General features: G+C 38.6%; 1 protein-coding gene across 1 annotated transcript in view; it reads left to right on the forward strand.

Moving 5' to 3' along the window:
* The first annotated feature begins 3254 nt into the window (after positions 1-3254).
* Positions 3255-16753, forward strand: part of LOC137646732 (homeobox protein goosecoid-2-like) — a 104953-nt gene continuing 91454 nt past the window's right edge. The window contains exon 1 of the mRNA XM_068379839.1: positions 3255-3527. Coding sequence (XP_068235940.1) covers positions 3255-3527 — 273 coding nt within the window. The remainder of the gene's footprint in view (positions 3528-16753) is intronic.

Consider the following 16753-nt stretch of genomic DNA (forward strand, 5'->3'; position numbering starts at 1 on the left):
TCAATTGGGTCTTCCACTAAATCTTTCTTTCCTCTATTCTAATGACTTTCTTTCAGATAATTACTTTTCCTTAAAAGAAACCTCATGCCACAGCTATATATGTTGCAATTATGATGCATAATTCATCCCAGATAGAGGAATCACTGTAAACAAGGTCCGCGTTCTTTATTTCTGTCTGGTCTTCCCTGTCTAGGCGGACAACCAACCAACCCTCAACGACCACCCCCCCCCCCCTCTTCAACCTCCCCCTTCTCCCCCTCCAGGTGGCTACCCTAGACTGCTAGCACACTAAATACCAACCACACACAAACCCTCCATTCTTTTGCAAGCCCGCAATCATCACTATCACACCTGAATGTAAAGAACTACTTTTTAAAAAATCGTTCGCTTTTCCTATCTTTATTAACCACATACAATTTTCTTGTTCTTAATACTTCCTACCATACATTGCAAGATATATGGTGGCTTTATCATAAATTTCCTCTCTTCACTCTACTATCTTTGGTAAAAGAATGATAAATCATTACCAAACGAGATACTAAACCATGCAAGTCGGCAGCAACGCCAAGCAGTAGCCTACACTTGTAAATAAACGACATCCTGAAAGCAGGGTTTTCAGCTAATGATAATTTGCATTCGCCAGCCACAACGATGAGCGTTTATAAAGCTCATGGGAATTGCAAAGTTAACGGGAAAATATAGCCTTGTACTATGATGACACCTTGCTTCCAAATTCATTGCATATGAATGTTATGATGAATATATTTTATCCTTGACATAGCTCACGAAAAACGTTATCTGAAATTGGCTGTAGGTTTACATTAAGACGGACAGATGCCAACATTGGCTTTGCCAAGGCTTCAGATGATGAAGAGAATAAGAGTTCTAATGCTTCTTTTATAGGGCAGAAATTTATTATAAGGTTAAGAACAGCATTGATTTTCATTTCATTAAAAAAAAAAAAAAAAAAAAAAAAAAAAAAATAATCGTTGTCCCTTACTTTTTTTCATCAAGATGTTTCATTCCCTATAAAATAGATTACGAAATGAATTAAATAAATATAAAATTATCCTAATACTTTGATATGCCATATCGATATATTTTGTTAGTATATCAATGTTTATTTCAATCATGAAATAAGATGGTTTTCCTTTCTTTTGCATTGAGGCGTGTTAAAATTTAATTTTTCTGTATCGAAATGAACCTGCAGCCTGCTTAAGCTTATTTTCTTTTTAAAAATGCTACTTCAAAACCACTATTTTCGACAGTGACTCTGAGAGAAAGAAGTTGCAGTACTTGAAAGCCCAATACAATAATTTGCAAAAGCCAATCATTGTTCTTGGTGTCAATACTCTTTCAGCCACCTCTTTACGAATGTTGGTAAGTGCAGTTTTCAATACAGAACGTAAGAAAAATAAAGCGAAATAAAATATATAAAAATATCTTACAACATTTATTTCATATACGTATTCATTATTCACTTTTGTTAATTTTTCGTACTACAGTTGATTATTTCATGTGTACTGTTAAATTAGTGAAAATTCAAATTCAAACCAATTGTTAACATTAAAAGGCGTCCAAGGAAGCAGCTAGTCTTGTTAGCCAGCCTACTCTATCTTTAATACTGTTAAATTAATCGGAATTTAAATTCAAACCATTTGTTGACATAAAAAGGGGGCCAAGGAAGCAGCTAGTCTTGTTAGCAAGCTCACTCTATCTTCAATTTACATAAATGAACGAAAGCTAAGTACAAGACTGAAATCACAGTAATAAATTACATAAACCCCCCCCCCCCAAAAAAAAAATACACAAAGCTTATTTAAAAAAACCTTTTAAGATTATTCCACTTTGATCTTTTGTATAACTAACACTAAAAGTTTAATGACAAATTGTGAACTCATTTCGTAAATAAAGATCATTTACAGATCTTGATTTAAAGTGCAACACTTACTGATTATACTCAGTAGTTATTTTGTAACTTACCACAATTTTGTAGTCTTGTTATACCCACTACCTGTACAGTTAGAATAAAATAAAAAACCGCAGACACTCAAAGGAAATCTTTCGTCAGATGTCTCTGGTGTTCCCATGACAAAACAGACAAGGTGTTGCTCTTCTTACTACTTCTAGGAAATGGGAGGAGCCTTCTCGAACCATAGTGAATGAAAGACAGTAAAGGACTGCCTTTGTTCGTGAAAGCATTAAAATATTACAAAGCCTACCAGTATTAACTTGCGCATCGGAAACATGTAACCTTACTAAACCCTTAGAACCTTAGCTAATTACAACTCAAAGAGCTATGGAAAGAACAATGATGGGGATAGCACTAAGAGACAGAAAAAGAGCAACATGGACACGAGAGCAAACTCAAGTAAATGGTATTCTAATATGGAAGAATAAGAAATGAACATAGGCAGGACAAATAATGAGAATGACCGACAATAGATGGATATTAAGAATAACAGAATGGATCCCTAGAGATTGTGAAAGAAGCAGGGGAAGGAAAAGATGATGAATTAACGAACTAAGAAGAATACCATAAAAAGACGTGAGTGGAAGGACTTCTCTGAGGCCTTTGTCCTGCAGTGGACTATCAACAGCTGGTGATCATGATATATACACATATATCTGCTGGCTGTACCAACTGTGTGTCACACGATCGTACATAGTAACGACATTTCATTTTTAGTATATTTTATGCTTGTATCTTCGCTCTCTCCTCGCACTAAAAAGAACCTGAATAAACATGCCTGTTTTTCTCACCGTTAACTGTTAACCAGTTGAACAGGAAATTTCCGGTTGCATTGATTTTTTGTATATAAAAGCGAGTGTTCTGTAATAAAACTACTCAGTTGCTTTCATCCTGTCTTTGAGTCACAACCTTCTCTCGGCTCGTCACATTGGTGACCCCGGAAGTCAACTCGATACCCGAGGACACCTTCCCGAAAATATCCGACAGTGAACAAGGAGACACCCCTATAGCGTATGATGCCCTCAAAACATACCTCCTGCAGCAGTACTCGCCGTCACCAGCCGCCCGTATAGCAAAGCTTTTTCAGCTCTCTCAACAACCGTTGGGGGACCAAAGGGCTTCGCTCGCCCTCAGGGAAATGACCAGTATCGCTCGCCTGCAACCTGCCGCAGACGGTTCTCCTCATAAGGTGAACCTACTTCGTGCCCTTTGGATACACCGTTTACCCAAATCTGTGCGCGCTGCCATACCCGATGTCGATAGTTTACCCATAAAAGACTTGATGACCAAAGCCGACGCCCTTATGGACAGTCACTCCAAGATCACCATCAACGTCTCCACTCCTGATGAAGAGGATGCTTATTCAACGGCAACCGAAGCTGACGTGAATGCCGTAGGACATACACGCCTACCCCATGACGTGCCGAAGCGGGAAAAAGCCACACACCACCCACCACTCGCTTGCGCCCCAACCAACGACTTCTACAGCCCTTTACTGCCTTCCATCCGTCATTCACACAGACCACATGCCTCTGGTGCACGCCTGCACTCGACAGTTTGACGCCTGCTCCGCCCGTCAACGCCGACATCTCTCCGCCGTGGCTGAATAAAATTGCACCCTTCAATATGTCCCTCGGAAAATGAATCCAGTTGCCGATGCCCTGTCAAAAACACGTTGGCTACCGTTCAACTGGGATTGGATTACAACGCCTTGGCTGAAGCCCAACGACCGGATCCAGAGTATCAAGCATGTAGGACATCCTGCACGTCCCTCCGTTGGGAAGACTTCCCCCTCGAAGACTCCAATACCACCCTCCTCTGTGACGTTAGTACTGGTAGACCGTGACCTTGGATTCCTGCTCCCAAGCGCCGGCAGGTGTTTGATTTCATTGACGGCCTTTCACATCCCTCGCGCCGTTCTACTGCACAGCTACTGAAGACGAAGGTCATTTGGCACGGCATTTCTAAGTATGCTAAGGATTGGGTCAACGCCTGTACTTCTTGCCAAACTTCCAAAGTACATTGACACACGGATTCAGGAGTGGGCACCTTTCCTTAACCTCAGCGTCGTTTCGCACACATTCACGTCGACGTTGTAGGCCCCCAACCCACATCACAAGGACATCGTTACCTGTTTACCGTCATCGACCGCTCCACTCGTTGGCCTGAAGCCATTCCTATGGAAACTGCAACGTCCGTCTCTTGTTCATCTGCCTTACTCTCAGGATGGATTGCAAGATTTGGTATTCCTGAGCATATTACTTCTGACAGGGGTACCACTTTCACCTCTTAATTGTGAACATCATTAACAAATCTCCTGGGCATCACCCTACATCAGACAACTGCCTACAATCCCTCTGCCAATGGAATAATTGAACGTTTTCATCGCACCCTCAAAGCAGCTTTGATGTCCCGCTACAAGGATTCCAACTGGTTTACTCAGCTTCCCTGGGTCCTCCTGGGACTAAGGACCACTCCTAAAGATGCTCTCGACGTATCAGCAGCTGAAGTGGTGTATGGCGACCCGTTGGTCGTCCCTGCCGAATTTTTTCCTTCTACAACCTCCTCCGACGATCTCCAGTGCATACGTCACGTCGTGGGAAAATTTACTCCATGCCGCCAGACTTATAAGCCCCCAGCGAAGCATCACATACCGACAGACTTGCACTCTGCAACGCACGTCTTCCTGCGCAACGACACTAGCAAGCCACCGCTGACGCCCCCTTACACGGGCCCTTTCCTTGTGATCCGACGCAGTCCAAAAGCATTCCTACTAAACATTCGTGGTAAAGAAGACTGGGTCTCCATTGATCGTCTAAAACCTGCTTATATCCTGCCAGATGACCCGCCTCGGTTTGCCTCTCTATATCAAGGCATGTACAGGATGTCATTTTTAGGGGGGGGGAGCCATGTACCAACCGAGTGTCACATGATCGTACATAGTAACGACACTTACTAAAAAGAGCATGAATAAACATGCCTGTTTTTCTCACCGTTAACTGTTCACCGGTTGAACAGGATATTTCCTTTTGCATTGAGTTTTTGTATATAAAGACGAGTGTTCTGTAATAAAACTACTCAGTTGCTTTCATCCTGTCTTTGAGTCACAACCTTCTCTCGGCTCGTCACAAGGCTATATACAGCCTATATACATGCCTGGCCTAAGAAAGCTAGGCTTAACCACCCAGCCTAACAATGCTTGGCTTCACAGCCCGGCATAACGACAATTGGCTAGACTGCCTGGCCTAACGACAGTTGGCTTAACCGCCCGGTCTAATGAGTCTTGGCTTAACTGCCCAACCTAACGATGCTTGGCTTTACCGCCTGGCATAGTGACGCTTGGCTTAACCGCCTGGCCTAAGGGGGCTTGGCTTAACCGCCCAGCCTAGTGACGCATGGCTTGATCGCCAAGCCTAATGACGCTTGGCTTAACCACCCGGCCTAACAGCGCTTGGCTTAACCACCCAGCCTAACAAAGCTCAGCTTAACAGCCCAGACTATAGATGCTTGGCTTGACTGCCCGGCCTAACCACGCTTGGCTTAACCACCCGGCCTAATGACGCTTGGCTTGACCGCCCGGCCTAACAACACTTGGCTTAATCACCACGCAAAACAACGCTTGGCTTAACCACACAGCATAATGATGCTTGGCTTAACCGCCCAGCCTAAAGACGCTCGGCTTGACAGTCTGGCCTAACGATGCTTGGCTTAAACACCCTGCCTAACGGAGATTGGCTTAACCACCTGGCCTAACGGCGCTTGGCTTAACCACCCGGCCAAATGACGCTTGGCTTAACCACCCGCCCAAATGACGCTTGGCTTAACCGCCCGGCCTATTGATGCATGGCATAACTGCCTGGCCTAATGACACTTGGCCTAACAACGCTGCTTGAATGCCCAGCATAACGATGCTTGGCTTAATCTCCCGGCCTAATGACGCATGACTTAACTGCCTGGCCTAATAACGCATGGCTTAGCTGCCTGGCCTAATGACGCTTCGCTTAACCACCCGGCCTAACAACTCTTGGCTTAACCGCCAGGCCTAATGACATTTGGCTTAACAGGCCGGCCTAAAGAAGCTTGGCTTAACCGCCCGAGCTAATGACGGTTGGCTTAACTGCCCGGCCTAACGATGCTTGACTTAACCGCCGACCCTAATGACGCTTGGCCTAACAGACCAACCTAACAACGCTTGGCTTAACCATGAGCCTATTGACGATTAGCTTAAAAAACCGGTATTACAAAGCTTAGCTTGACCGCCCTGCCTAATGACGCTTGGCTTAACCAATTGGACTATTGACGCTTGGCTTAACCAATTGGACTATTGACCCTTGGCTCAGCCAATTGAACTAAGGATGCTTGGCTTAACCGCCCGGCCTAAAGGCACTTGGCTTAAACATCTGGCCAAATGACGCTTGGCTTAACCACCCAGCCCATTTGATGCTTAGCTTGAACGCCCAGCATAACGACACTTGGCTTAATCTCCCGGCCTAATGACGCATGGCATAACTGCCTGACCTAATAACGCTTGGCTTAACTGCCTGACCTGACAACGCTTGGCTTGACCGCCAGGCCTAATGACACTTGGCTTATCAGCCTGGCCTAAAGAAGCTTGGCTTAACCGCCCGAGCTAATGACGGTTGGCTTAATTGCCCGGCCTAACGATGCTTGGCTTAAACGCCGGCCCTAATGACGCTTGGCTTAACCGCCCAACCTCACGACGCTTGGCTTAACCGTGAGCCTATTGACGATTAGCTTAAAAACCCGGTATTACGAAGCTTGGCTTGACCACCCTGCCTAATGATGCTTGGCTTAACTAATTGGACTAATGAATCTTGGCTCAGCCAATCGGACTAAGGATGCTTGGCTTAACAGCCCGGCCTAAAGGCGCTTGGCTTAAACATCTGCCCTAACGACGCTTGGCTTAACTACCCATCCTAAAGGCTCTTGGCTTAACCGGTCTGGCCTAACGATGCTTGGCTTAATCACATGGCCTAATGACGCTTGGCTTAACCAAACAGTCTAAAAAGGCTTGGCTTAACCGCCCGGCCTAACAATGCTTGGCTTAACCGCCCGGCCTAACAATGCTTGGCTTAACCGCCTGGCCTAACAATGCTTGGCTTAACTGCCCGGCCTAGTGATGCTTGGCTTAACCGCCCGGCCTAACAATGCTTGGCTTAACTGCCCGGACTTAGGATGAATGGCTTAACTGCCTGATCTATGAATGCTTGGCTTAACTGATTAACCTAATGATACTTGGCTTAAATGCCTAGCCATAGGATGAATGGCTTAACTGCCAGACGTAAGGATGTTTGGCTTAACTGCCTGGGCTAAGGACATTTGGCCTAACTACTTTTATAGTTTATATATGAAAGACTGTTTTAATGTTGTTACTGTTCTTAAAATATTCTATCTTAATAGTTCATTATTTCTCATGGAGGTTATTTACTTCCTTACCTCACTAAGCTATTTTTCCCCATTTAGATACCTTGAGCTTATTCAATCTTGATTTTTTAACTAGGGTTGTAGCTTAGGTAATAATAATAATAATAATAATAATAATAATAATAATAATAATAATAATTGTAATAATGGAAACCTTATCTCCCCTCATTTGATTGCCATCATTGTTCATACTATATCATAATCTACATCACATGTTCATTAATATATCTTATCTTCACTACTAAATCAAGTCCTATCAACACACCATATTTCAATACTTCACAATTTCCAAAACCATTTCTTACTTTCACTAGACACATTACATATCAAATGGACCCTATCATATATTCACTACGTGGGTTACTATAACATATCTTTACAATTTAATCACATTTTGATTATATATCACATTTTCAATAACTTCTTCCAATACTATTCACTTTCAATACCTAAATCGCACCTCAAATATAACAACGTTAGCTATCTTCAATTCTATATCATATTTTCACTATTAATTTTATTAATTTTAATATTTTAACTATTATAATACTATGTGATATAAAGATTAGTGAAATGTAAATAGAATAGTAAATATATAAAGAATAGTAGAGAATATTATATAAATTCACTACTTTATCCTTTTTTCATTTTTCAATTTATATATATATATATATATATATATATATATATATATATATATATATATATATATATATATATATATATATATATATATATATATATATATATTTCGTATAAAAAACATATAATTATAGTGAATACCATAGTACCAGTACTACAACACAATTCTACCACTGTGTACAGTACAACGCAATACAATGAGAAATATCTAAACTATAAATAGGAAAATAATAAATACAAACTGCTGTTATCAATGAATTATATATATATATATATATATATATATATATATATATATATATATATATATATATATATATATATTTATATATAAATATATATTTATATATAAATATATATATATATTATATATATATATATATATATATATATATATATATATATATATATATATATATATATATATATATAAACATACCCACTACATTGTAAAGCAAAGCAATGGGCGTGATGTTAATTGATGACAAAGGCATCGCAAATACAGTGTAGCACTTCAATCAGTCTCTGGCACCGTCGTTCAATTAGTTCATTGTGCATGTTGCATAGGACTTTTTATAACTCTGTCCATCCTTTACATTCAGATCTTCCTGGACAGTTCCATTCTGTTCGTAATACTAGGTATGCAGTTAATTCTAATAGCCAGGCCTTCTCAATCATGAGGCTCAATACTACACAGTACTCTAGAAGCTTTATTCCAGTTGTGACCAAGTTGTGGAATGATCTTCCTAATCGGGTAGTTGAATCAGTTGAACTTCCAAAGTTCAAACTCGCAGCAAATAGTTTTTGGTGGACAGGCTTACGTAAGTCCTTTTATAGTTTATATATCAAATATATGTTTTAATGTATTCAAAATATTTTATTTTAATTTTCATTACTTCTTATATCATTTATTTATTTACTTATTTCCTTTCCTCACTGGGCTATTTTTCCCAGTTGGAGCCCTTGGGTTTATAGCATCTTGCTTTTCCAACTAGAGTTATAGCTTAGCTAATAATAATAATAATAATAATATCTATATCTATATATATATATATATATATATATATATATATATATATATATATATATATATATATATATATATATATATATTAGTGCGTGAAACTACCAAAGCTGTTGCAATCCACCCAGGACCTTCCAATGTATTAGTCTAATCTCCTTTCACAAGTCGACCACCAGGATTAGATGACCCCTCCCCTACCGAGCCACTGCACATTCCCCACCCCTACGCACAAACAAACCTTTCCACATTAACCCTTTTCACTCGGTAATATGGCCAATGGTGGTGTGTTGGGCCCCTTACCGAGAACTCAGTAGGATTCCTGTTACCGAGCACCAGGGGCCGATACTTAATCCGTTCCACGGTGATGATCTACCAGACCGCAGATGGTTGTGATCTTGGTGGCATTCCGTTGATATGCTGTTGATATCATCTTGCAAAATGGAATCAATTGAATTCATGATTGCTTTAAGGATCTGGAATACGCTCTATCTCGTTCGTGCAAGCAGAATAATCATGCAAAGTTGGACACTGGTCTTCCTGGCACATTTCTCTGATGAAGTGTACCTTGTCACACCCTTACAGGGCGGTGAGTTTCTACGTGCATCCCTGAGCACCATCTCTCCTTACATAAGCTGTTTGGTTAATCTCAACCCAGTTATGGTGTGATAGGATGCAAGTCCTCAGAGCAAGGTATACCAGTAATTCTTGTGTCCGGCTGTACATACTGTTCTGAATTTAAATAGAGAGAGAGAGAGAGAGAGAGAGAGAGAGAGAGAGAGAGAGAGAGAGAGAGAGAGAGAGAGAGAGAGAGAGAGAGAGAGACAGACTCCGTACTGAAAGCCTAAACAAGTTAAGGGGAAGAAAAGTTCCGTTTTTGCTAGCCAGAAACAAGGCCAATATATAGAGGTCGGTCGGACAGGGGATTATCCATGACTCACCCTACAGGACTGGTCAAGCTCGCCACAATTGACCCTGCCCAGTCATACAAAACCTTTCATAGCGGTCAGTTACCTTGTTACAACCAAAGCTATATTGTCTCTATTTACAACGGAAGTAGTCACTTAACCGACAATGCCAAATAACTGTTCTGTTTATGGATGTCTGAATACCAAGAGAAAAACAAAAGGCAATGGTATTAAGTATTTTACGTTTCCTAGAGACAAAATTTTCTGTGATAAGTGGATAAACGTGTGTTGCCGGTCTGATGAAATCAATTCAAAACATGCAGTGGTGTGTTCAGCTCATTTCACACCAGAAGACTACATTGATGATATGAAATCAAGGTTGCTGAATATTGAGAGCCCTAAAAATATGAGGTTATTGAAGAAAAATGCTGTCCCATCTGTACATATACCAAAAGGTGAGTTAATTTCATGTAATGAAGGTAACAGAAATCCCACCTAAAAAATTGCATTGCCTCCGAAATTTATGGTATTTTCTCTTATTGAAAGAGTTCATTCTATACGAGATTTCAGTTATTTTTCAAAACAAATTAGCCTATTCTCCCGGATTACCTTGGCGATATAATTGAAAATTTGAGAACGAATTACATCATACATGCATGTGGGTTTGTGTGTTCTGCCTTGTTATATATTTCGTCAAAAGGTAAATCTTATCCTCTCTTTATTTGATTTTGTTCCAGAGAGAACACAGATGGAATCATCAATAGCTAGAGAAGAGAGGTCAAAAAAAACGTATCCAGAGACAAACATTGCAAGAGGTATTCAGTAAAGAGGAGGAAATGTGTAATGCAGAGCAAGATGGTGCCATTGAAATCACTATAGGAGAAAATGGAAACTTAGATGAACCATGTGTGATAGAAAATGATAATAAGGAAGAGCAAAAAAATGAAGTACAACAATTAAGGGAACAGTTGAAACAGGTTAAGGAAGAAAATGCAAGATTAAAGGAATACATAAGTGTTTTAAATGAAAATGTTATGCAAATTATTAGAAACGTAGTGATTAAAAGAACAGAAAATATTCTAGAGCCATTATTTAGTAAAACTCAAATAAAAGCAATTATAACAAAGAAAAGGGTAAGCGAATGGTGCAGTGAAGACATTGCATCTGCTTTAACTCTAAGAAGCATAAGTTCCAAATGTTACAAGTATCTGAGACTTAAGAAGGGGTTTCCATTGCCTTGTGAAACTACATTAAAAGAAAGAGCGAGTAGATTCTTGTGCGAGCCTGGGATTTTGACAAGTGTTTTGACATTATTACGTGCTAAAGCTGAAACTTTTACAGTAAATGAAAAAATAGCGGTATTAAGTTTGGATGAAATGTGTATTAGTAATGAATGGTGCTATGATAAGGGTATGGATGTATTGTATAAGCCGCACAACAGTGTCTTGGTTTTTATGCTACAAGGTCTTGTAGGGAAGTGGAAACAACCAATTTATTTTAACTTTGATGAGACAAATCTCAAGCCGTTACTATTACAAATCATAATGTATGTTGAGGCTGTTGGTTATCCCATTGTTGCCATTGTTTCTGACATGGGATCAGCCAATCTTCGCATGTGGAAAGAATTTGGCATTGATCCTCTTGTCAATAGGATTTCATTCAAGAACCCATGTGCTGACAGGGAGATATATGTTTTTGCCGATGTTCCCCACTTGATCAAATTAGTCAGAAATAACTTCATTGATTCATGCTTTTATGTAGGCAGTGATTTAATTAATGACACAAGTATCCGTGAAATGTTGTCAAAATCTAATTCAGAATATGGACTGGCTTATAAAATTAATGATCTTCATTTATCTATTAATGGACAGCACAGGCAGCGTGTCAAGTATGCTGTGCAGTTATTATCCTCATCTTGTGCTAGTGCTTTAAGGTATCTGGGAAGTAGAGGTCTGTTGAACTCCAATAACTGGCAAGCTACCTCTGATTTTCTCTCACTGATCAACGACTGGTTTGATATAATGAATTCAAGCAACATGTATGGCGATATACCAGCGAGAAATGGCTTTGGGATCAATAAAGATTTTCAAATAAATACTTTGGAAAAGGTTATAATGGTAATGACTTCTTTAAAAGTAAAATCTCAAAAAATAAGGTGTCTATACAAATTTCAGAAGGGCATAATTCTTTCAAGTAAATCTGTCATTGGTCTTTCTAATATGGTTAAAGATATTTTTAATGTAGATTATATCATGACTCAAAAGCTGAATCAAGACTGTATAGAACATCTGTTTGGTTGCATAAGGCAAATGAAGGGCACATACGATCACCCCAATGCTGTTGAATTTAAGTTTAGACTGAGGTCATTGATTCTGGGGAAAGATGTAAAAATAATTAGTGAAAAAACGAACATCATTGCAAAGGGCAACAATTATGATATATTGATAAATGAATCTGCATGCAATTCCAAATACAGTGATGATAGAGAATTAGCATTAGAACTGTACTTGACCAGCTCATTGTTTAAAGATTTAGATTTTGAATGCCCCTCAGAAGATATAAACAATCAAATTCTAGATAAAGAAAACGAAAAAAACGGCTGCCACTGTAATTGAAGAAGAAGCTCTTAAATATATAGGTGGTTATATTGTAAGAAAGTTTTCAACAAAATATCCACAATTAGGAAGACAGATGAAAGAGTGTAAAAATTCAAATGAATCGTGGATTGGGATAGTAAACAGAGGTGAATTGTACATGCCATCAGATGAATTTTATTCTCAATTAATTGTGCTACGAGAAGTTTTCAACACAATCCACGGTTCATCACTTTTAGAAGGGAAATCGTGCAAAAAATCTCTTGTTGCTGAATTGCAACGAACAGGAGTAAAGGTTCCAGACGACATTATTGATTTTTTTGCAAAGATATCTATATATTTTAGACTAAGGTACTTAAATAATGCTATCAAAACTAAGAAAAGAAAGACAAAAATTTAAAATGATCGGGGAGATGCCAGAAAAAAATTAAAGTTAAATATTTAGATATGTTTAAATAGTTTTTACATTTCAGGATGTTCAAGCAATGAATTTTTATATTTAAAGTTAAATATTTAGATATGTGTAAATAGTTTTTATTTATGATTATATTCAAGTGTGTACATATTTTCCTTGATAAAAGTTACAACTACAACCGAGTTTCCTTCAATTCTCACTGATGAATTCACACTGCTGTACTGTCTACAGTAATATTATTTTATCAATAAAATTGTTTAGGCATTCTCAGAATTTTCTGATAACGGAAGTATCAAATTAAGTAGTCAAGAGGAAGAATAATTCAAAGGAAATAACAATAATGCCTTAATATACAAAGCCACGGCCTAACAGAGAATCACCAGTTGGAGCCGGAGTGACGTCACAGTCAGCCAGTGGCGGGAAGATGACAGTTCTGTCCGACCGACCTCTATATATTGGCCTTGGCCAGAAATAAAGACAGTATAACGAGCGAATTTAATATTGATTAAAATGCTATTAGTATACTATGGGTCCGGGGGCTTCAACCAGGTTATAGAGAAAGAAAGAACATAGTACACTACCCCAAAAGCTTGAGATGTGATGATAAACATGCTTATATATATTCAGTATACACACGAAATAAATATCTTATTTCGTCATTCGTTCTACTTCAGAGTCTGCGAATTGAAAAAGTATTGGAAATCCAGTTAGAAATTTTGGATAATGATGGATGGGAAATGTACAACACAATCCTTTGAACACAGATCACTGTATATATATATATATATATATATATATATATATATATATATATATATATATATATATATATATATATATATATATATATATATATATATATACATATATATATACATTATATATATATATTATATATATATATTATATATATATATTATATACATAAATATATATATATATTATATATATAAATATATATATATATATATATATATATATATATATATATATATATATATATATATATATAAATATATATATATATATATATATATATATAATATATATATATATATATATATATATATATATATATATATATATATATATATATATATATACATATATATATATTATATATATAAATATATATATATATATATATATATGTGTGTGTGTGTATTTTTGTAAATATATATACCTTGTCTATAGATGTATGGTAGCATGTGGAAAAAGTCATGGACATAGCAAACAGCTCCCCAAAAATATTGCTACACAACGTTCGAGATTAAAACTACTGAGGTTGGAGAAAAGATATATATGAGCAAAATTTTAAAATATATCTTTTCTTCTCTCTTTTCATCTTCTTCATTTTTGAAAAATTCGCTTTGTCAGTAAAAACAAGACTTTTGTATATTGAAGATTGTGTGCCAACACCCAAATTATTTAACATTTCTGTGCCCCGTCTGTTTTCATTCAGGACCACGTATTGGAAGGATAGATTTTTTTATTTGTTTTTCTTCTTTGAAAACCCCCACTACATAGTAAAGCAAAGCAAATAGGAGAGAATTTAATTGATGACAAAGGCATCGCAAATACAGTGTAGCACATCAAGCAATTTCATGCAATGTATTACACGTTGACACGCGAGGATATATAAACTGTTCTTGTTAGAGAGGTGCCTTGATAGAGACTGGCAATTATAAAACTGGTAGGATTAGTGGTGAATAAAATAGTAAAGAGAGAAAACAATAACATGAAGCTTAAAGGGTTACACCCTAGTATGGAAGATGAAGAGAAGGATCATGTCCCATAGACACATAAGGATATATAAACTTTTCTTGTTAGAGAGGTGCCTTGATAGAGACTGGCAATTGTAAAACTGGCAGGATTAGTGGTGAATAAAATAGTAAAGAGAGAAAACAATAACATGAAGCTTAAAGGGTTACACCCTAGTATGGAAGATGAAGAGAAGGATCATGTCTCATAGACACATAAAGGATATTCTATACAAAAGTACGACATATTTGTAGATGAATTGAATCATATGATGAAGGTACACCAAAGAATTTTGGGAGTGAAACTGATGACCAGAAACATTAAAGAAAGACGCATGTGTTTTATTTATCTATGTATCTTTTCTTGCAAACCGAATCTAGGAGAGATGACTTCACCAAATTAGAGAAATGGTGCATACATGTAAAGTAAGTGATATAAAGCCCAGCGGCATAGTAAGAAATATGAAACCAATTGTTCAAATTGTTCTAAAAGCACCAAAATTGGCACACATGTGGATTAATACATTCTGAACAATTTTGGATATGGAGGCATTCAAGATTCTCCCCGTAGCACATTTGGCGGCCATTTTTCAAAATGGCTGCTATTTACCGTTAGCGTCATTGAATATGTACCATAATTTGTCTTTTTGTGGATGCTAAAGGTGATAAGTGTGCTAGAGGTGATAAGTATTGTACAATTACACATACTTCTGTGCTTACCAAATAATTTGGCTACCTTTTCACAAGAAAATGAATTTTACTTTGCAGCGGCAGCGTTGGTGGCAGTGACGGCGGCTGCAGTAATAGTATAGTGTTGATAGTCATGGTGCTTGTAGTAGTAACTTGTGGTAACATGGTGGTGTTTTGTGTCTTTGCAGGTGAGGCAGCAGCAGCACCACCTGACATCAGAGACGCGTTGTTCCAGACTGCAGCCATGGCAAAGAAGTTCCAACTGGTCGATACTTTTGAGCAACGTACTCCCACAACACCTCCTGAGACAAACTGGAAGCTGTGTCTTGTATGTCAAGAGGAGACAACAGAGTCACTTGTCTGCCCAGTACTGTCTAAACGCCGAGACCCTGGGAGTGGATACACGACAATGGCTGCAAACTTGGTCAAATTTGATGAACTCGGAGAACTGCCAAGAACTGTTCAGTTACAGAGACTAGATGAAGGACAAGGTGTTGAGGCGACAATGGTTGCCCACCAGGCCAAGTGGCATAAAACATGTATGCTCAAATACAATAACACAATGCTACGAAGAGCAGAGAAGAGACGCATCGCAAGCAGCTCAGCATTTGATAGTACTGACAATGTCCAGGCCAAGCGCGCCAGAACACACTCTTCAGAAGCCACTACCAGCGGCACCTGCTTTTTCTATCGGCTGCCAGACCCGTGATGGGAATCTAGAAGAGTTCTTCAGGCATGAAAATCAGCAATGCCCTCCAGCTTTATCTGACGGAGGGAGACTGTACCTAGGGAGCAAGAGTGACTTGCTGGTGTGCCTTGAAGGCCATGCTGAGCCTCAGTTTGAAGCTCCTACTGTCACTGCTGTTGTCCTCGATGGAGCAGTAATCGTACAGATGTGGAAGCCGGGTACTGCCAACACGTTCGAGGAATATGCACAGCAAGTGTTCATCCCATACGTTGTACAACGTTTCCAACATGTATCACGTCTTGACCTTGTGTGGGACAGCTACAGAGCAGATTCCCTGAAGGCATCAACCAGAGAACAGCGTGGAAAGGGAGTACGTCGGCGTGTTGTCGACTCAGCAGTCATACCAGGAAATTGGCAAAGTTTCCTGCGAGTTGATAGCAACAAAGTGGAGCTCTTCAGCTACCTCTCCACCATGCTTGCAGAGTCCTTTCAAGAAGAAGGCAAGGAACTGGTCGTCACTGATGGGGAGCAGGTGATCTGTGTTCCACAGCAAGAGGATGTCAACTCACTCGCACCATGCAACCAAGAAGAGGCAGACACCCGCATGATGCTACATGT

This window comes from Palaemon carinicauda, chromosome 9 (assembly GCF_036898095.1).
Source record: "Palaemon carinicauda isolate YSFRI2023 chromosome 9, ASM3689809v2, whole genome shotgun sequence".
Taxonomy (NCBI): domain Eukaryota; kingdom Metazoa; phylum Arthropoda; class Malacostraca; order Decapoda; family Palaemonidae; genus Palaemon; species Palaemon carinicauda.